This window comes from Lepisosteus oculatus, chromosome 2 (assembly GCF_040954835.1).
Source record: "Lepisosteus oculatus isolate fLepOcu1 chromosome 2, fLepOcu1.hap2, whole genome shotgun sequence".
In the NCBI taxonomy this organism is placed as follows: domain Eukaryota; kingdom Metazoa; phylum Chordata; class Actinopteri; order Semionotiformes; family Lepisosteidae; genus Lepisosteus; species Lepisosteus oculatus.
Genome location: NC_090697.1, coordinates 10,064,764 through 10,086,742, shown reverse-complemented (window position 1 = coordinate 10,086,742; position 21,979 = coordinate 10,064,764). Strand labels below are relative to the sequence as shown.

Sequence of the window (21,979 nt, the reverse complement as noted above, 5' to 3'; positions counted from 1 at the left end):
ACAAGGGTTGTGGGTTTAAATCCCAGAGGATGAGTACAGCTGGAAAACTCCATCAACCTCCCTGCACACATGGACACTGTGGATGTACAGTACCAAGACGTGGATTCCCCCCAAAAAAACACATTTAAGAAATTGAAACACCTTTAAATCAATCTGGATTAAAGAGTTTGCCTGATATTATCACAATATAAACATTTCACCAAGCAACTTGTGGAAATTATGCCCCAAATGGCTAGCAGTCTAGCTTAGATGGAACTTCTAAAGCAATGACTATGAGTTTTTTTAGGAAAAAATCCCCCAAGCAAAATAGAATGTTAATAATAATAATAATAATATTATGATCACCATCCAGTTTAGCAATAATTACAATAGCGGATGTCTGTCAAAGGTATGAGAGCAATATGTGTTATTTCTGAGGATTGTGATATATAATAACTGAAAATTATATACCATATTCAAGTTTCTTTTAATCTCAGACACATGACTGGATCATAATTACATGCAGGTATAGTGATTCCCGTGTTAATGGGAATAACCCTGCCTTGATTGAATTTATTGTCAGCCCATTATTCTGTTAAACCCAACCCAGCAGTAATTGCTAGTATTGTAATTTTCTAACCTTGAGTGTGAAAGCATTTTTTTTAACATTGCAAATAAGATCTCTATGAATGGGAAACAGTCTCTACATGGGTTTACTGCCATATTGTTACTCATTCTTACTAGATTCAAGGGGTCACATAAAATAGAAGTTCTGTACTTGATCATGTTTTCAAACGGAAATTTCCAAAGGTTCGGTTTTTGCACTGTGTTTGAAAGTAGTGCCAACCTTCCCCTAATTGTAGCAAACACTGTATGTCAATATTAATATTAAGAACTACACACTCCCAGTTTGAAACAGTTTTGAAGGCAGTGGCTGTATCATTTCTCTGGAGACTGTAAGCAAACAAGCACCTCTAATTATGTCTGCACTACATGAGCCTCACTGCATAGGCTGCAGAATGTCAGGCTATTACTTTAGTCAAAGTTCCAAATGCTTAAGATAATGACCAGTTACTAATTGGTGCTTATACCTTAAATCGGTTTATACGGAATATAATTGCAGCTATTATGGTATTAAATAATCCTTGAAATTAGCATGTACTGCTTTAGCAATGCTTTTCGCAGTGCTTCGGGGGGAAAAAAAAAATAATGGTAGTAGCAGAGTTTTCAGGGGTTTTGGAACTGCACCTCAATCAGGAAAAAGCCTGTTTTGGAGGGGTGGGGGCTGGCTTCCATGTACCATGCAGAACCTTAGTGACATTGTAGATTCAGACTTTGATGAGAACCCCCCCCCCCCCTCAGAAAACAGAAAAAAACAAAACAAAAAGGGGACATTACATTCAGATCACATTTCCAGGGCTAAAGGACCGTGCTTTTGTGTCACCCCTTCCGTCAGCTGTTGACTTCCTAAGTGTCTCAGACAGCCACATGTCTGTCTGCAGCCCTCTCCAATGGCTTGTCCTGGTCACATTTCTTGAGACTGCTGACTGCTAATGGGCCCGTCCTGACAAAGAAGCACTTTGAACAGGATGCGGAGCTGGGCCTCCAGCCAGGGTGCTGCGGCAGAGGAGGGCGGCATGGGGCTAGGCCCTGCAGCCGGCACTGCCTGCCTCTCTGCACCCATGTCACGCTCGCATGACAACCGCTCCTCTGTGCCTGTTTGAACTGTCCCTCCCAATTAGCGGTAATAAGTGACTCTGTAAGGATGAGCAAACATAGTAGATTCGCCCCCCCCACCCCCCAGCTCCCCACGCCTAGCAGCCCATGAAAATCCCAAGAGCGCAACCCTGCTAATAGAAAGAGAAAGCCCAAAGCTTCTCGTTCTGAGCAAACAAGTGCTAGCAAAGAGGCAAATTAATGACAACTCATTTGAAGAGTTTGCCTGAAATTATTTTACCCCTGTCTTTCCACTGAAGAATTGATTAGTATCTGCTCGATCAAAGTGTCTGAATCAATAAAGAGATGCAATGAGCAGAGAAGGCATGGTCTAGGCCAATTTATTCAGCGCATTTTTTTTTTTTAGATGGAAGAAAAAGAGAGGGGCTGTATTCTACAGAGTGCAAATAACTAGGCCTGTTTAGAGGGAGAGCTAATGATAAGCTCTGGGAAGCCAGTGCGTTCGTCCATCTCTCGGGTAAACTGCAGATTGCTCGCCTCGCCGATGATAAGCTCGGCAGTCGTGAACACTTCCAAGTTGCCCACTGCGTGTCCCCCTATAGTTTTGCCATCTTTGTCAGCCAGACAGACATGCAGGTGAGCCTCTTTATTCAGGGTGCCAACCAAGGAGACAATTTCAAGTCTTTCGCTGAGATGAATGATCTGAAAAGAGAAACAAAGGAAGAGAACCCATGGGAAGCAAGGACTCTTTCAGCCTCCTAAGCCCTGTGCTAGTTCAGGAAAGAAATAATTTGCAAGTGGGTCTGTAACCTTTTTTCACTTACTGTGACATGCCCTCAAATACTTGATAAATGATATGTTTCATGGTCATGGTTTGGGGAACATTTTTTATTTTTTGGAAAAAACAAAATAAAAAATAAGACACAAAAAAGTAGACTTGTCTCATTGTGCACCGGTGTCTTGGTAGCAGGTATTCTAGCAATAGCCACTTGAATTCAGTGTTTGAGAGTGTTTATTAAAGAGCATTGAACCCTTGTTTCTGACTTAAAATAAGTGATTATCAACAGTCACCTTTTAAAGTATGTTCATGTGTTTCTGATAAGAATAGTACAACCGTAACACTGTAGGCCTCATTGTTATAGTGATTCATAAAAATTAGATAACTTAGTTCATTATTATGCTTCATCATTAAGCTTCCTTTTCTGTTAATTAAAAGTACAAAGAAAAATTCCTTGTTGGTAAATTACTTTTCTGGATTATTTACATATTAATTAATTACTGCACTTCTCTATTTAAGTTCTATAGCCAAACAAATCTGGCTATGGAGTGCCAAATTTTTACTGAGAATTTTTTTTTTTATTGAGAGCAATTTACTGAGAAAAACATGCAGTGTGAATTAATTAAACTTGTCACAGTATGATACTGGTCAACGTCAAGATTATCCCCTCACAAAATCACTATTATTCACTAATGATTTTTATTTTTTAGTGAATAAAATATATTTATCCCAGTTTCCTTCTTGCTCATGTTTCCCATTTTGTTTCATCATCTTAATGTTGAAACTCCATTTTGGAAAATATATACAGTACATTTACAAATTATTCTAGAAATATATGACATTTTATGTTTGAAAAGTGTTTTTTGCCATTTTCCAAGTAAATCACATTTTAGCCCCGTTCTGATCTTCGCGGGATGTTTGTCTTGAAAGAGTAGCGTAACCCTTAAAACAATCCCGTCTGAGCTATACAAAGCAGACAGGATTAAAGGCAGCTTTCCCTGTTTTAAATGTGCCACTGAAGATTAGACCCTTTGCCAAAAAAATAAAAAGAGAAAAACACTATGCAAAAACTTAATTGATTTCCTTTCGACTGTTTACCTCCACAGCTGACTCCTAGAGCACAACAACAGTGGCCTTACTGCCGCCAACAGCCCTGCCAAGTACCTCATTAGTATTCGAAGCAGTGGCATTTGCCAGCCTGAGTGTTGCCTTGGCGACGCTGCCCACACAAGTGATGATAAATGGGGCTTTCAGCTTCTTCTTCTCCACGAAAGTGACCAGGGAGCTCAGGAGGTCCTCCCCAGGACCGAGGCGCAGCGCGTAGACTGACAGAGCAGAGGGTCCAGCCTGGGGAGGAAGAAGGGGAATAATAATAATAATAAATAAATAATAATAATAATAGAAGGGAGACACAGTGGTTAGCACTGCTGCCTTACAGCACTGGGGCCTGGGTTCAGTTCTGGAGCAGGGATGCTATCTGTGTAGAGTTTCTCTGTTTCAGGCGGTGCAGGGACATGATCATGTACACCACCTTAGCTGGGTCAGAGGGAAAGGAAGAGGGTCCCATGGAAAGAACTGAAGTCGCAAATCCTCTGCAGCCGTCAGGGTCACAAGAGCAGGGAGGAAAAGGGCACCCCTGAAGGTTCACTGTGAAAGAGCTCCCCCAGAGGCTGTGCTGCAGCGTGCTGAGGTAGACGACAGTGCCACAGCTGATGAAGAAGCTACTGTACATCTGTTACAATGCACAGTGGCTAGCATTTGCTGCATGCTGGTCATGGCAGCACACAAGTCCTGAAAATGCCTCCTTAGGCTCAGACACATTAGGCACCTGAGTCCCGTATAGCAGACTCCTTGCAAAGCCAGCGCCTGCAGGATTTTCTCTGTGCCCACTGTATTCTTCTTGTTTGGCTCAGCCATTAGGTGACCTGAGGGACGCAGAACCCTGGCTGAATACAACCACAGGGCTCAATGATGGAGAGACAGGCGCTGATGGTAGAGAAAACATCCAGAAATCGTACTCAACATAGCAGGGTTTGAAGCTGGGGAGACAAGAGGAGACAAGCCAGGGGAATCCAGGAAAACTCAGCAGAGGCTGGTATATGGCGAGCTCGGTAAAAAGCAAGCAAAGCGAGAGGTCACTAGCAGAGCAAGCAAGAACATGGCTGAGACAGTGGAAAACCCAATGACAGAGTGCTGAGCAAGGGCTGTCTGGACTTGGGATGGTGCTGTTATCTGCACACTTTGACCTGTCCTGGTCATAAAAGCCTTTAGCTCTTTCAACGTTGTCATTAGTTCCTGTATAGCCTTTCCGATCAGTCCCCTACTTGTATGGTCATCCAGTCTGAAGCAACCAAATGATCTGTGCAGGGACCTGATGGTGCCATTTGCCTTCAATTTCTTAATAATGGTCATGATCATGCTCCAAGGGACATTCAAGGCCTTTGATTTTTTGTACCAATCCTCTGATCTGTGCCTTTCCATAGCTTTGTCCCAGAGCTCTTTTGAAGGCTCATAGGTGCTCAAGGTTGAATGCTCTACAAAGCAAAAGGAGCCTATGGGAACTGCTGCATTTATCTTGGAATGATGAGAATCACTGCAATTTAACAGAGGTGGAGGCCAATTAACTTGCTGTGTAACTCTGAAGGAGACTGGTTATACCTGAACTAGTTTAAGTTTACTCTTACAAATGGTCTGGACACATCTAACCAAACTATTTCAGCTTCTATTCTTCATTAATTTTCTTTCATCTAGAATACATATTTCAGTTGGAAGTTGTGGGATTGGATCTATAAATACATAAATAAATATTTTAATGCATTTTAATTGCAGGCTATAAGGTAACAAAAGGTTAAAATGTTGACTGGAATGTATGAAGTCCATGTGTGCAGTTCATGAGGAGATCTGATATGAGTATTTAAAATCCTTACAGGCATTGACAAAGTCAGCTCAGCTGGTTTCTTTAGAACGAATAGTGAAACAGAAACCAGAAGGTATAAGTGAAAACTGCCTAAAAATGCATTTAAAACTGAACTGAGAACAGGAGGCATTTCTCTACCCAAATAGATATAGGGCAGTGGAACAAGCTAGCCAGCCATGTCGTTGAAACAAATATCCTGTTTTTTTTCAAGAACTGCTTGGATGAGATCATTCGATTTCATAACTACTGATTACTATCTGAGATACAGTAGATGGGCTTCTCATTTGTAACCTTTCTTATGTTCATATGCTTAAGCTGGCAATCCAAATCTGCCCATATAAAGTAGTATCATCTGGTATTAATTTTGGCACGGAGGAAAGAATACAGTGGCATGAAGAAATATACAAAGATATAGAATATATAAAATCTAGAAAAAACACAAAAATCAAAGACTAAGATACAAATGCATATCTAAGTCTTTCCTATTGTCTATCTTAAGCAAAGTTGTAAATATGAAAACCAAGCTTGAAGTCAACACAGACATGCCCAGAAACCTACATGAACTACCAGGGAAGAGAATTTTGCTCAAACCAAAATGCCAAGGAGAATAATATCAGAATTAAATTCCGCATGTCTTATGTTAAAACAAACTGGAACAAGTGTACACTAGTACAAAGACATGTAAATGAGGGACTGTTCACTGGAAGGTGAAGGTGGAACCCTGGTACATGCCAGGCGTAAGAAGATGAGGCTCAATTATGCAAAAGAAGTGGCTCAAGGCCACAGATTGTGTGTTTGTGCTTTTTGGTGAACAAATCAAAATCTAAGAGTTGGGCTCAAATTGATCAAAATATGTAAATGAAAAATAGATCAATCAATGGAAATAGAAATGGATTAAACAAGCATTTCATATGCTTACTATGTTTTAGGCATCTGTCTCACTTTAGACAGAAGAGCGGTGGCTCTGTGGCTCAGGATCTGTGCCTGTGGCTGGAAGGTTGCTGGTTCAAATCCCATGGCTGGCAGAGGAATCCTACTCTGTTGGGCCCCTGCGCAAGGCCCTTAACCCCAACTGCTCCAGGGGTGCTGTACAATGGCTGACCCTGTGCTCTGACCCCAAGCTTCTCTCCCTGTCTGTGACTCATGGAGAGCAAGCTGGGGTATGTGAAAAGATGAATTCCTAATGCAAGAAATTGTATATGGCTAATAAAGCGATCTTATCTTACATTAGCAATTTTGTGGAAATATCAAGTTACTTGACTGACATTCAGACTATTCACAATCACAATGTTAGTTCTGAGAACGCATTAAAGACTACTTAAGCTGTAATAAATATCAGTAATAAAACACCTGACCAAACAGGTCAACAAGTTTTACTTCATTACATCAAAAATAAATTGTATCAACATCAGTAGCGAAACTATTTCAATAAATCATAATACAGTGCCAGTCTGTAAAGATTAGGTAACGAGGAATGACCTATCAAAATATTTTAATACATTTCAGGACATCAACGGACAACCACAAAGTAAAATTTGTGTATGTATTTATATTAGACGAATATGTTGAAACCAAAACAGTGTAATTAAAGCTTTATTCAAATCTGTGCACGCTTCACAAATTGCTTTCAATACACACAGGAAATAACCTGCATATTTTTCACGTACTTACATACCTCAGAACTATATGACTGACATTTTATTTAATGCTCAAAAGACTATATTTCACAGCATGCACAATTCCACAAAGAAATGGAAAGACGTGTCACAAACTCTGTTTAGCATGTATCAGAACTTGGCTTGTTTGACAAACTAATTTGAGCTGATATTTAGTGCATAAGTGGGAAACTTATAAAATCTATAAGTCTTGATCCGTTGTTTATATATTATAATTCTAGATTCATAGGTCACTGATGCAATTTATTAATTTGTCAACCCAGGGTAACTAACCTAAAACAAGACATTTTGACTTTTTATGTATAAGGTTGTGGAAACAATATTTAGAGCTAAAGTGTCACCTTGTATGAAAATAAGATCCTAGGGATGTTCAACATGAATTTAGAAAAGTAGACCTTAACTAACTTGTTAGATTGCTTTGAACAAGCAAGAACAGTAATGGATATGACGAGATACAGTAATTAGCCCTCTTCAGCTATATATCTAGTAATTTCCATCGGATGGCCAAGACCAGAGAAAATATACTGTAAGTATGAACCAAGATTAGGTTTACTTATCATGTCAGTGACCACAGGAAAAGACATGAATCAAACCAGTTTTGCGGCTTCCTGCATAGTGTTTCCAGACAGAATTGAAGTTGCATTTTTTACATTGTTGCCAGTATAAAAGACCAGAGTAACACAAAGCAGATGTCTGCATGCATAACAAAAGGATAAGTGGTCAGATGAAATAAAACTGAAACTTTCTGGTTTTAAGGTAGTTACCTCTGGCACGAACCCAACACAGCACATTATAACGTCAACACTGTCCCTACTGTCAAACATGGTGGTGGCATCATTACGCCCTGGGACTGTAAAGCTTGTCAAGATGGAGAGAAAAATAGATGAAGCGAAGTACAGTACTGTAAAACTAAGGGAAAACCTGTTCAGTCTACTGGAGACCTAAGCTGGATGAGCATTCACATTTCAACAGGACAATGACCCAAAGCACAAGGTCAACGTTACAAAAGAGTGGCTGAACAAGAAGGAAGTAAGTGGCCCAGTCAAAGCCCTGACTTGAACCCAGAAGAGAATCTGTGGCAAGACTTGAATATTGCCGTCCATCAGCAAACCCCAACCAACTCGACAGAGCCTGGGCAGGTTTAAAAGGAGAACTGGCAAAAACTGCACCATCCTCCATACTGGTGTGCAAAGCTGGTCGAGACTTATCCAAACAGACCTGCAACAGTAATTGCTGCCAAGAGAACTTCCTCAAATGACTGATTCCGGGGGGGTGAATTCTTTGTGTTTTTTATTATTTCAGCATATTGTATTTTTGGGGTTTCTGTTTCTGGGAGTTCTGTATGTACAGTATAGTATTGAAACTGAAGCTGAAAAAAGCTAAAAAATCTGCAAATTGGAAGGAGGATTTTTGCAAGACACTATATTCAGTACCCATCTTGACATCAAAGTGTCAGGTTTCAAGTAGTTTTCTTCCTGTTATTTTGAATTAAATTTGTTTTTTTTTAATAGCAGGGATTCCGTAATAATTGAAATTCTTGAACCCTGCACATCACATCTGGAAACAGATTCCGACATAGCCAACAAGTAGTGATTAATTACAGTCTGCTTTTTCTGTAATAGGGTTCGGGTTACTGCATTTTGACATGTCATCTGCAGCATTTTCTTCTATGTGTAAAAGTGTGCATAGCTGTCAGACACATCAGTTTGCCCGTTGACGTGATTTTCTTCAGGTTACCAGATCCCCTGATGTCCTTCTAAGAACTGCATTGTATGTTGTGCCACCTGCTGTTGGCTAAACATGCTAACACTGACAGAGCCTTTAGTTTAGTTTTAGCTTTCTAATACTAACTCATTCCACTAAAATATGTCTTTCAGCTTGGGAGTGATAAGCAATTACATAAACAACATAAAAGTTAGAATGTCACAGAAGTCAGAAATCTCCCTAGGGGAGAACATGTCTTTAGAAATAAGTTAGAAGTGATATACTTCAGATAGATCCAGTAATCAATGATTATCAATCTGCATTTTAAGAAACGAAAAGAGCATCTTTTTTCAAAGAAGAAAAAGCATCTTCTTTAACCAAACTGTTTACAAGCTAAAACCATGTCAGCAATTAGCAAGACTTTTTAAGCCTTTCTACATTACTAAGGAGGTGTTTTCTTTTAATCAAATGCAGAATCACAATCACATTGATAAACCAGTAAAGTGTACGGAAAAATAACTACGTAAAAGACCACATCTGCTTTTTGTTGAAGCAGAACAATTATTAAAGATTCCTACTGAGTTCTGGAATTAGATTACACAAACAGTGTCTTAAGGAAGCGGGACCATTTATCTTCCCAAGAGCTCAAGTATAAATGTAAAGCCTGATGGAATCGTGAATTTGATAACAGAATAAATCCACATCATCCTAGTTAAACAAAGTAAGCTTCATTGTCCCCATACTGGAGTACACAGCTATGCGGCACATTCAAAGGCTGCTTGGTTTGAGATTCAAAACCACTTTCTTGAAACAACCTAAATATAATATTTTTTAAGATTTTGCCTTTAATTATCAAACAAGATATCTGCACTTATCACTGTAAAGAGCATTCTTTTGCTTTTCACCTACTGCATTTCCACTGAAACTGTAATTACAATTATGCTTCAAATTATGAGTTTATGTTTCTCCCCAAAAGATCGAGTGTATTGATCAGGGAATGTGTCTTCATTGTTCATAGTATTTCATACAATTTGTATTTTATGCAGTGCACAGTGAACACCAAAAATAAAGCTTAATATCTTCTCAAATTGCTGTCTAGCAATTTTCCACTTGATTTATAATGTGATTTAATTATTTTGAAAAATTAAAAAAAACTGAACATCTTTCTAATTAACTAAAATCATTCTTTATATCTAAGCAAATAAATTGGTCTATAATAATTTCATATTACTTCCCAACAATACAAAAATACATTAGAGCCAGAAAAAAGCAATTCCTTTCTTATTCACTCCTTTATAGATATGTTAGTTAACACCAATCATTAATTTATTGAGTGAATGTACACAACAAATATCATTAAAAAATTGTAAGCAACAGAAAAACCAATACGTCCTCTAATTTCAGCAAAAACTAAACAATGTAACTGTTTTAAATAATTATTTAAAGTGTTTGATAAGCATTTGAGATAAGAATTTATCTTTTTATTTGTACAGAAATGCATTCTGTTCCTCGTTTTCAGGAAAGGAATCTATAGTGAGAGACGAGAAAATCTGATTTAACAGATTTTAATCAGATCAATCAGTTCCTCATGCACTAAATACAATTATTACACAGATTCAACACTAGGAGTTTATTCCTCATCTTCTGTTTAGTGAACTTGAACAAAACCATTCTTTAAAAAGCAGTTTTGACCTAGTGAATCAAGCCTGATTACACTTCTCTAGGACACTAAGAAACGCAGGACTTCAAAAAGACAGAAGACAATTGTAGAGTGTAAACCCCATAAATTGAAACGCTTCAGATGGGCAACTGCTATTAAAAGATAAATTTATTTTCAGATACATTATTCATGATAAAAATCTGCTCCACAATCAATGCGGTGAGTCGAAAGCTTAACTCAGCAGTCTCACAAAACCGGCAGAGTCGAGCCATGGCCCCTGCTGAAAGGGAATTCTGATGCCTAGAGATTGAACGACGTCTCTAGAACAGCTGTAAAAAGCACATTGGCATCGCCGACAAGTGGGGATAAAAACGGCAGAACTGAGCAACCTCTTAGCCGGTGATTGTGTTAAGGGCTTGAGCAAATATTTTTTAAAAATCTTACTTAAAAAAAGGTAAATACAAATGTAAAAATTCTGAGCTGAAGGAAAAACAGATTAGATCCAACCTATTCTTAATGGTGTCATTCATTCTGATTTCAGTCACAGCCCAGTTCTCAGCAAACAGACTGAAGAGAATGTCAAATAACGCCAGTTTTACAACTGAGATGTCAAATAATGTTAGAGGAGATAAAGCCTGCCTGATGCAATTATAATATATTGTCTTTGTCATGGTCAAATAAAATAAGACAGGTTAGCATGTCCAGTTGTAATTCTGGTAATAACATTACCAGATGGTATAATCTGGATTATAAAAGAAGCCACTTAAAGTACAGATTATCTGTTCATAAAAAACACATAGAAGTACTTTAGAAAAAAGTTTTACTATTTAATTCATGCAATTAGTAAACTGTATACTATACATATTTATAATCTATAATATACTGCACATCCTTTTTCTTTTTTTAAACTGTGCATTTAATATCTCCTACACTAACTTCCATAGTATGAATTAAGTCACACAACGTTGAAGGAATAGTAATTCTCAAAATAGTATTAACCAAAACCCAATTAAACAATTATTTGCAGAAAACAAAAACAGATTAGAAGATAATAAAATGAAATAGCAGGGCTCCTGCCTGCATTAAAAAAGAAAAATTATCAGCCTTCAATAGACAAATGAATCTAAATTATGCTTAGTACAACATTACAAGCCAAAAAATATTTTTAAAATTATGTGTTTTATAAGTTAAAAATGTATACTGGGCCCACAGTTCCTTTCTGCAGTTGTTTGGCTTAAAGTAAACAGTAAATGACCAAAGAACATCCTTAATATCAGCAAAGTCACATCCATTGAAAATTAAAATGTGAGTGTAGTAAAGCACAGTTTTTAACATGCTATACTAAGAGGAATACTATGTTGTTTCCCCATAGCAACAAGAAATAAACATAAAAGGGAAGGTTTTAAACCTTCAGGTTTCGGTTTCTTAGATTGCATCTAATCCCCTCACTGAAGGGAAAAACAGCCAGTTGTACAGGTGTGTAAACAAGATGTAACCATTACAAAGCGCTTTCTCGACATTATAGCCATGGTATCAATCATCCCCATACCCTGTCATTTTGGCTCTGTTCACTTCATCCTGCACTCTTCAGCTCTTGAATTGCCCTAATCTGGTGACATGTTTGGTGTTAAAGGAAAGTCTGTAATTCTTTGTTGTTAAAGTCATCAGCCAAATTGGCTTCTCATATTTGTAAAGGTAGCTAGTGCAATTGAGACAAGACCTCATACATGTTAGTGAATATCTACACTAACACCAAAATTTAACATAAATTAAATGTATTATATATGTGAGCTCCTATGACAGTGCCATAGCAATAGAATATACTGTCATAGGAGTATAGAAAATACTGTAAATGCTCCTACTTTGAGCTGAAAAAACTTTGATCATTTTTTAGTTTTATTTTTCAAAATAATATTTGGCTAAGAAATAAGATGATAATCTCTCCGTGTATTGGTGTTTTATATTAAAAGTGAAGCATTCTTCACTTCAACAAACTGCTGATAGTCAGAAACACATCTGAAAGCGGTATGAAAACAAATAGGCCCAGGGGAATCATTATTTATGGCACACTGAGTTTTGAGTAAGGTGGATAGATCCTTCTTTTCCAAGGCAGAAAAGATTTCATAAATGAAAATTAGTCCAGGGAGACCATTTATCATAGGATAATCAAGGAAAATCAGTCTAAGCAAACCATTTCCAAGGGAGAAACATTTTTTTAATGTGACAACACAGCCAGTTTTTTGTAAGAAATGTATTGTACCAAAAGTCAAAATGAATCTAGAGGCCATGAATCAAACCTGGAGTATTATAAAGCAATTATATATAATAGACAACTAATAACAGAATGTTAAAAAATGAAATTGCTAGAGAGAATTTGAAATTCTCATAAATACTCACATACTGCTTGTTGTCTAAAAGGGGTTATGACAACACATAGAGAGCTAAATACACACTACACACTGGAACAGAGGATTTACAGTAGGCCTCTGATGGTTTAACCTCTGGCAGACGTAGGGTCAGTTGAAAGCAAAGATTCAGACGTCAGTAAAGATCTGGGCCCCAGAAAAGATGTGGAGGCCAGTGGACAGACCTTTAAACCCCATGGAAGACCTAGATTCCCATGTATGTTTTTATTTAGAGTCCTACTGCTGCTTTGAACCTGCACACAACGCAGCATCTTCAATACGCCTACTTCCTCACTTGTTTCCACTAGGAAACCCAATGGGACAGAATGACTTTAATCTCTTACAATTTCCATATGCGAGGAAAATACATTTTTACTTTTAGAGATATTGTTAAAGAAAAACAAATCACGCAGAGCATATTTCCATAAATTACGTTTTGTATTACGGTTATGAACTGGAGTGTGTACATCGCATTTTCGAGGAAAATACAAAATAATTTTCTACATAGTACAGCTTTGATAACTCCTCTTTTATTTAAAAGCTCTATCACTGTGTAAGGAGGACAGATTTAAACCCAATTCACCAGATTTTAATATTCATGGTTTTATGCATATACATATTTATTATCTATCCATTCCATACATACATATAACCATTTCATCCAATGTGGAGTTTCAGAGGAGCCAGAAACAGGCGAGCAGACAGGCGCAAGGCAAGGTACGCCCTGGACAGGCCACCAGCCCATCTACAGTATATCCTTTCCTTGCTCCCTTATTCCGTTTCGAAAATGTTATATTGATTGTGTGAATCATGTGTCTGAATTTTTAATAAATGCTGCATTCAGAATCACTTGGAAACATAACTTATTGGAAATATAATTAGAGTGAAGACAGATTAATTTTCTTTTAGCCTAAAATGTCCTTTATATACAGTATGTACCAATGAAAGGAAAAAGGTTAGACATATCAGATGCTGCAGCTACCTAGAAATGAAATACAAATCATACAAATGAATCTAAGGTATCAGGTGTCAGAAAGGTCTCAACAAAACTAAAATAATGTAAATCATTTTTTTGTTCACTTTTGACACTAGATGGTGTTTGAAAAAAGATTTTGAAACAATTGCTCCTAATCCTCCTTTCCTGTATATTTTCCTATATTTTCCCTACTGCCTGTCTCCTTGCCCTGGGTCTAAGAATAAAATACAAAAATACTCCCTGTGAATTTCTATATAAGAATTTTCCAAATAATCAAATATTAAAAGTAAAATTCAATATTTGTTAGAGCTAATGCTTTAAATGCACCAAGATAATGTATAATATTATTTTTCCATCTGATTTCATATTGTGCTTCATACTGTATATCAGCGTTTTATCCTTTTTTGGGGTGTTTTCTAGATAGTGCTTTTTAAAAACATTTTTTTACAAACATTTTATTTTCATCCCGTGTTCTAAGTGCTCAAATTTATTTCACCGTCTGCTGCACAGTATTGATTTGATTGAAATTCTTCACTGAATAGAGAGAATGGCTTCTGGGAGGTGCACTCAAGCCCAAGCCTTTCCTAGCACACAGTTGTATTTGTGTTTATCTGGACAAGAACACTCTCAGTGATGGCAGGGATGGGAATAGGAGTGTACGAGCAGAGAGAAAGGAAAGGGGGGAGGGCAGGGAGTCTAAATTACTATTCTTGTTTTCCCACTTTAGCATCCTGGGTTAAATTAAATACAGAAACAAAAGCATTCATATTTGTGCTTGCATGTCAAGGATTACTTGTTCCATTGAATGTCTTTCCCATTATCTGCTTATCACTTTCTCTGCTCTTTAATCTCTTTCTTGTTTCTGCTCAATGGCTTCCTCTCACTGTCTCTCCCTCTGAAAATGTACCCTTTCTCTTCTTCTATTTTTTAACACTTACAAAACTGAAAAGGCTGGGCTAGCCGGGGCCACCTGGAAGCTGCAATGGAGCTTTCTCCCAGGCCTGGCTCCCTGCCAGTTGCCAGCTGTACCATTGTATGCGTCCATTTTAGTTAATTCCATGCCTCGCGATTGTGCTGGTTCTGTTTACAACCACCTCCTACTCCTCCTGGGTCCCACTCCAATTGTCCCGGGTTCCCCTTGTTTAATACTGTTTTGCAAGTTATTAAGCCCTGGAAGTCCATTAATCACAGTTCATGTCTTGTGTAAGCCCACACAAGGAAGGGAAAGGAGGGGGAAGGGAAGGCACGCTCATTTCCCTGAATGGGCTTAGACGGTGGTCCATTCAGATCCCTAACGAGATCATTACCGCTAACTAAATACAAACCTGACCCCTTGACCTGCTGGGAAATTACGTAGGCCCCTAGTGCAAGACATTAATATGCTGTCCCAACCTCTCTCATCCCGCGTGCACCACTGTTGCCCCCCTCCTCCTTCCCACCCCCCCTTCTTTCCAATGGACAGAAAACTAAACCTGTCATCAAAAGGACCCTAATCACTGCTCTGATTGTGGTAAACCAAGCCTGACAGACATTTCACTGAGGCTTCAATAGCTACATTAGTGCCACCCCCATAGCCAGCTCTCTTTACCAGGACCCCAGCCAATGAGCTGCAAAGACCCCCAGCTTTTCAGATTACTTGACACACTGTGTCCACTTTTCTGAGACCACCTGGTAGGCTCATTTTAATACAACACCAGCGCAGTGTCTCTCCCTTTCTCTCTAATACCTCCTCTCAGCCAAGCTACCACCATGAATTCTGTATAATCCATTGACCCAGCCGAACATTCCTGGTTAACACTCCTCGGAAGAGGCTGGATTTTCGAGGATTACATGGTTTGACTTATGTCTGGTGGCACCTGCAATGAGAAACTCTGGAAAACAATTATCCTGATGGTACAAAAGCCCTCGTACCTTTTCTCCATAAATTGGCCATTAGCAATCACCTGCTTAATCCCTTACCTGGACCTTCCTTTATTGTCAAGGCAAGCCAGCCTGTCCTCACCCCCTTAAGCACAATAAATAGGGGGAAATTGTCAGCAGATTCCCTTCAGCTTATGTTAAGATGTTGTCACTTTCAGTAACTGAAGTGTTTCCACTTCAGAAGCTAGAGCTTAGCTTCTGCACAGGAGGTGGGGGACTGTGAAAAGCAGAGCTCCATGCTAAACAAACAGAACATTAAACTTCATTATGCAATCACCTAACAAGCACATATCCATTTAAGAATTTCCAAACTTACTTTGCCTTGAGTACCCTTGGAGTGAAAGCAGCTTGAAAAGGAATTGTTGACAAAATTACGATTTTACCTTCTTGGGTTTTACCTTACTGTGTTGAGTTTGCCGATCGGGCATGTTATGCTTTTTTTCTTTCCTGTTTTGTTTTCTAAATTTTGAGTGTTTATTCTGTGACTGCTGTGTGGTCATGCACATTTTAGATCTTAAAGAATATCACCAGCCTAATCCATGATAAGATCTCACTCTCCTTTCTCCTGAGGATAAGAAACGGAGATTCAGAAGAAAGTCGGATTTGACAACCGCTCTTCAATTAAAAAGAAATCTTAATTTACCTAGATCCTGTAATTATCTTTCTGTAACAAAAAAAAATAGTTTCCAAACTCACTCTACCGCAGGGGGAATGATCAAAGCCCCTTTTTATTGAATTTTGTTTTAAATCAAAATGTAATGCCTTTGCTTTAATCTCTTGATAAAATATCTCCAACAAAAATTAAGACCCTAATAACAGTAAAGAACAGAAGTAACTCTGTTCAACAAAACATTCAGCTGTTTGAAAGAACGCTGTGCTCAATTATGCTAAGAATTAGATCTACTAAATATGCAGAAGTGCTATATACACAGTCCACTTCAATCCCTTCCACCCCCAACACACACAGCTTCTAGGCTGGGGGTTCAGAGAGCATGAACTTCAGCTGCAATGTTTGAGAATCTATTCTATCTCATTTTAAACTCATCATAATTATCTCCATTGTGCCAATTGGATTTAACCTAATTTTGAACTCTTTCCACACAACGTTGTTAAATAGTTCTCCATCAAGTTTTATCTGTTTTTTTAGAGAAGGACACAAACAATAGTTACACTGTTGATGTTTTTAAAAACATCATCAATGAAGGTACTGTACATTACTTTCTTTTTTTCATTTCCCAAAACTCATCAGGCCTGTGTTTTTCCTCACAGGCAAGCTAACTTTGATCTTAAATAAGTCGGTTTTAAATAGGTTGCAAAATTCTCATGCTAGTCAGCTAACCAGAGGTTAACTCTGAAAATGTTTTTTTTTTAACATTTTTCAAACCATTCTGCAACACACAATATGTTGGAATAAGAAAGGACATGATTGATGCAGATGGTTGTATTTCACTTTCAGGCAGATACATCACTTCCCAATTTTTTTCTAAATATGCCAGCCTGTTCTAAAATTGACCAGTAAGATATATGTTATTCATACTCTATTTGGTTCACATGCTAACACAGAGTTTCCATTTTACGACAACTTGCTAATAAAGTTAATAATTGTTTGTTTTTTTCCTTTTGTGTATAGCAAGCTGTTTATTTTCCATTTACACGGATGCAAATCCAGGTAGTCCTTATTTTGGCAGGCAATAAAAGAAAATGTGTACATCATCATGGATCTCTGGCTTTCTAAAAATGTGATTATGTCAATCTGGTCAAATAATAAAGCCAATTAACAACTAAAACAATTAAGCAAATATGCTCCAGAAGAGCAACTGACTAATAAGTACTGTACAGTAGATATACACCTGTGTCTTAGTTTTATCATCTATTCACTTTAAATAAAAAAATGACTTTAGAAAAAGTACATTTAATCATCATTACTGAGATTGATCAAGTCTGCAATTTCCCGGCGTGTCTCTTTACAGTCTTCCAGTGTGTTCAGTATATACATCTCCTTTTTGTTACTTTTATAACGAATAGTTAGCATACAATACATTCTAGTTTCTGAGCATAACTAAAACTTTGCCCATAACCTTTTGATTTCTCATTTTAGAGCTAATTTCCGTATAATTTCTCCGTGTACTATTTGGTTTATGTGGGTTTCCAAAGACCATACTGTATAAAGACTTGGATAGCACTGGTGAAGAGAGAAGTAGTCTAGACTAAGGATGAGTCTGACAGTCCTGCTATGATGTTATCAGATATTTCTTCAGACTACATTCACAGGTCATGCCTTGTTCCGGTCATGTGAACTACAATAATCATAGTGTATTCAGTATCATCAAGGGTAAGATAAAGTACTTCCTTCAGTCTTAGCTCTGCTCTAGTTTTAAGTAGTTTATATGCAGGTTTTAGCTCTGCCAGTTTTAGCTCTTACTAAGTAAGGTGACCCAAATATGTACAGTTTACACATATTGTACCCTGAACCACTAGAACATTTCAATGTTGAAGGGTACCATTCCTGATATAAAGGTAGCTGTCACAGAAGCATAACTTAATCAGGCAAAAATAACAGGTGTACAAGAAACAATCACAGGCAAAACAGTATTTTGATATCCAGTGCATATTTATTGAATTAACCACAATGGTTAATAGTGCAATTGACCTTGTTCTACCCACAATGATGTATTCAAAATGCTTTTGTAGTTTACTTGACTTCACCTTAATGTAACCTTTCCTTCAAGCCCTAAAATGCAACATAATCTCTACTGCAACAACAGGCCAAGGTGAGAGGGGGGTAGAAATTATCCTGGCTTCGTCTGGGCTGCATTGCTCTCCAGGTGAGTGTGATCTCTATTCAAAGGCTAAATGAAGCAGAAATGATAGAGTGTTTGTTTTCCCTGACTTTTCCTGGGCTCACCAAAGCACTTGCTTCTGCAAACACTAACTGTTAATTTAATGTTCCCACCAAGCACTGTTGTTGTCAACAAAGGCTTCAAACCATAAGGGAGGAAAAAGGTAAACTTGTGCAGAAAACGACCCTTATGGTCCGATTGTCTTCTGGTCCTGACTTGCACTGAGGAAAAAAAAGACAGAGGAAAGAAGCTGAGAGCTAATGCATCATCTGGTAATTAACAGAGGCTGTGTACCTCACTGCACAGACAGAATCACCTGTAATACTCACTTAGTTACCTTCACAAAATCCAACTGAAAGCTCCCTCTCCTGTTAGCCAGATGATTAATTTGACGGAGCTAGTTAAACCCTTTATTCTGTGAAACTTAAACAAAAAGACGGGGCTCTCAAAAGATTACAGCAGCACATTAACGATGGAATGAACCATGAAATTGCTTTTCCCCACCCGCTGTTCCACAGCTCCCCGTCTTCCACTGTCAGTCACTCTGGATGAGGAAAGCCATTAGCACTACATCACTGGTATATTACAAAATAGCCAGGAGGGAAGGGATATGTTTGGCATTTGTCAGCTGACCAGCAAAGTAAGGATCAGATGAACCAGATACAAACAATTAGATACTGAAAAGTCAATGTATTCTACAAGCAAAACAACCTCCCCCAATACATTCGAAAAGGTGATTGTGATTCTACGCAGTAACAATGTCAGCTATTACACTGGCGTGCAACACTCAAACAGCCAAAAGCAGATCAGAAATGAATTATGGCTACCAAGAAACAAGCAGCCAAGAGGAAGAGCTCCCATAACATTGGAAGATGGAATCAAAAGGTGGTTAAGGAGAGCCGAACGCTTACGTTTGTGGAATAATGTTTGGGTGGAGCTCATCCATCAATGAAGATGACAATACACATGAAAGACCAAAGTGTAATGGTTCCTAATAGAGAATGGGGATGTTCAAGCAGCACTGCTCCCTTGCAGTTCTGGCCTGTGGTGTCTTCTGGGTGGAGTTTGCATTTCTTTTCTGAACCCCTCGTGCTCCAGTGTCATCCCACAGTCCAGTGACATGCCGTCTGTGTTCCGAGCAGGATGTAGTCGTACTCTACTTCCTGCGGCTGCTGGTTCACCCTGATCTTCCAGAATAAAACAGTTACTATGAATGGAAGGATCCCGCAAGTAAGGGACTCATCATCCTACCTAGCTAAGTAAATATTTTGGGACAAGCAGGAATTGAACTCTGTAGCTTTTATCGAAATTATTTACCAACTGTGCAATCTGATATAACATACTGTATATCCAGTGCATCCATAGTTAATAATAGCACCCCCTACACTTCCTGACAAATGCCCTGGGATATTTAATGACCATGGAGAGTCAGGACCTAATATTTACGTCTCATTCTAAGGAGAGCTCCTTTTTTACAGTATAGTGTCCATCACTATACTGTGGCATTAGGACCCACACAGACTACAGGGTGAGCACCCCCTACCGTTCCACTAATACCACTTCCAGCAGCAACCTTAGCTTTCCCACTGCTTAGTGGGTTGCCAGTTGTGAGTTGCAGGATGATGTAGCTGCTGGCCAATTGTACTGCAGAGAGTATATCTTTTTCTCTTGACCTCTGTGTGTTAGCAAAGAGTTTTGGGATTTCCAGTATTTTGACTTTGAGGTTCTAGTCATTTTATGATTTGGATGAGTCTCTGAGTCCTAAATGTCATCTCCAAGCACATGGAATCCTTATATGTGCTTATTTAAGTTTTAGTCTGCTTCCTTATTCCTTGAGTGCTCTTGATCTCCACACTGAATATTTGGAAGGTATACTGTATATCCTTATTGCACCTATAGGTCTGGACATAAGCCTCCTCAAGAGGTTAATGCACTCTACATTAATATATGATACTTGACCTTATCAAGAAACTACCATACGTTCTTGAGACTCTTTAAGAAATTGATGCATTCTACCTTTATTTCAGGGATCATGACCACTGAAAGTGGATATTCACCAGAAAGACAGTGAAGGAAAACCACCAAAGAAAGATGATTACTAGATGTTTGAGCCACAGTATGTCTGAGGTTAACCTTTGAAGTGATCTGAGCACATTCCTTGCACATTCCATAAAGGTGCTTCAGTAACAAATGTTTCATTCTCCTATGAGAATTGATAAGGTCCTTAATGGAGATCCTCACCTTGGTTTTGTGAAGATATTACTTATTATATAAACAACATTCCAGGGTAGGTCAAGATACAGAAGCTGCTGCTCTAGGGTCACTTGACCAGTTACAGGAAGACAATTGGTCTGGCGAGGCTTCCTGTGTCAATCAGAGGATGTCTACTGACGAAAGGGCAGAGAGCAGAATCTCTCTGCCATTCACAAGAGGGAGAAAGACGGACCATGGATAAAAGGAGCTAGTCAGTTTTGTGGACATTTCTTTGAAATGCTCAAATGGAGAAGAGTCTCAGTGGTTAGTGAGAACTCTGTTTGGAAGAATTTTGAGAAGAGACCCAGGGGAGACTATTTTGTGAACTGTTTATATGGCAGTAAGCAGTTTAGCTACTCAGCTAGGATAGACAGGGAGCTCAGGCTTTTGTTTTGGTGTTTGGTTTAATGCTCTTTTAATTCCCCACACTATAAACAAATTGCACTGGTACCTTGAACCTTACAGATGTGACTGTTGGCCAGGGCCCACCTACAGTATTTGGCCAGGGGCGGAGCGGTGGCTCTGTGGCTCAGGATCTGCGCTTGTGGCTGGAAGGTTGCCGGTTCAAATCCCGTGGCTGGCAGAGGAGTCCTGCTCCATTGGGCTCCTGAGCGAGGGCCTTTACCTTAGTTGCTCTGGGGGCGCTGTACAATGGCTGACCATGCGTTCTGACCCCAAGCTTCTCTCCTTGTCTGTCTGCCTGTGTGTCTCATGGAGAGCAAGCTGGGGCATGCAAAAAGACTAGTTCCTAATGCAAGAAATTGTATATGGCCAATAAAGCGATCTTATCTTATTTTTTAAAGCTCCCGTTATGATGTGCCCAATGCGTTATCCATCCGTCCGTTTTCTAACTATTTACTCCTGGTGAGGGTCGCGGTGGTAACAGGCTGAGCAAGGCAGAACGGACTTCCCTTTCCCCAGCAACAGTCTCCAGCTCCTCCTGGGGGATTCCCAGGACTCCCAGGCCAGCTGAGAGATATGATCCCTGTGTCCCTTCCCAGTGGGTCATGCCTGGTACGTCTCCAGTGGGAGCATCCCTGCCAGGTGCCTGAACCACCTCTAATGGCAGCCTTTTGGTCCAGAGGGGAAACAACTGTGTTCCACGGTCCTCCCTGAGGTCTGCGTTACTTCAGACGCCGCTCCAATCCGCTGGTCAATCTCACTATCCCCTCTACCTTCACTAATGGACAAGAT

At 38.9% G+C, this 21,979-nt stretch overlaps 1 protein-coding gene across 1 annotated transcript in view; it reads right to left on the bottom strand.

Moving 5' to 3' along the window:
• Positions 1-465: 465 nt before the first annotated feature.
• The window catches only part of LOC107078120 (bifunctional protein GlmU-like), a 42,285-nt gene continuing 20,771 nt past the window's right edge, over positions 466-21,979 (bottom strand). The window contains exons 2-3 of the mRNA XM_015353412.2: positions 3,599-3,781; positions 466-2,358 (exon numbers count right to left, since the gene is read on the bottom strand). Coding sequence (XP_015208898.2) covers positions 2,107-2,358; positions 3,599-3,781 — 435 coding nt within the window. The 3' untranslated portion in view covers positions 466-2,106. The remainder of the gene's footprint in view (positions 2,359-3,598; positions 3,782-21,979) is intronic.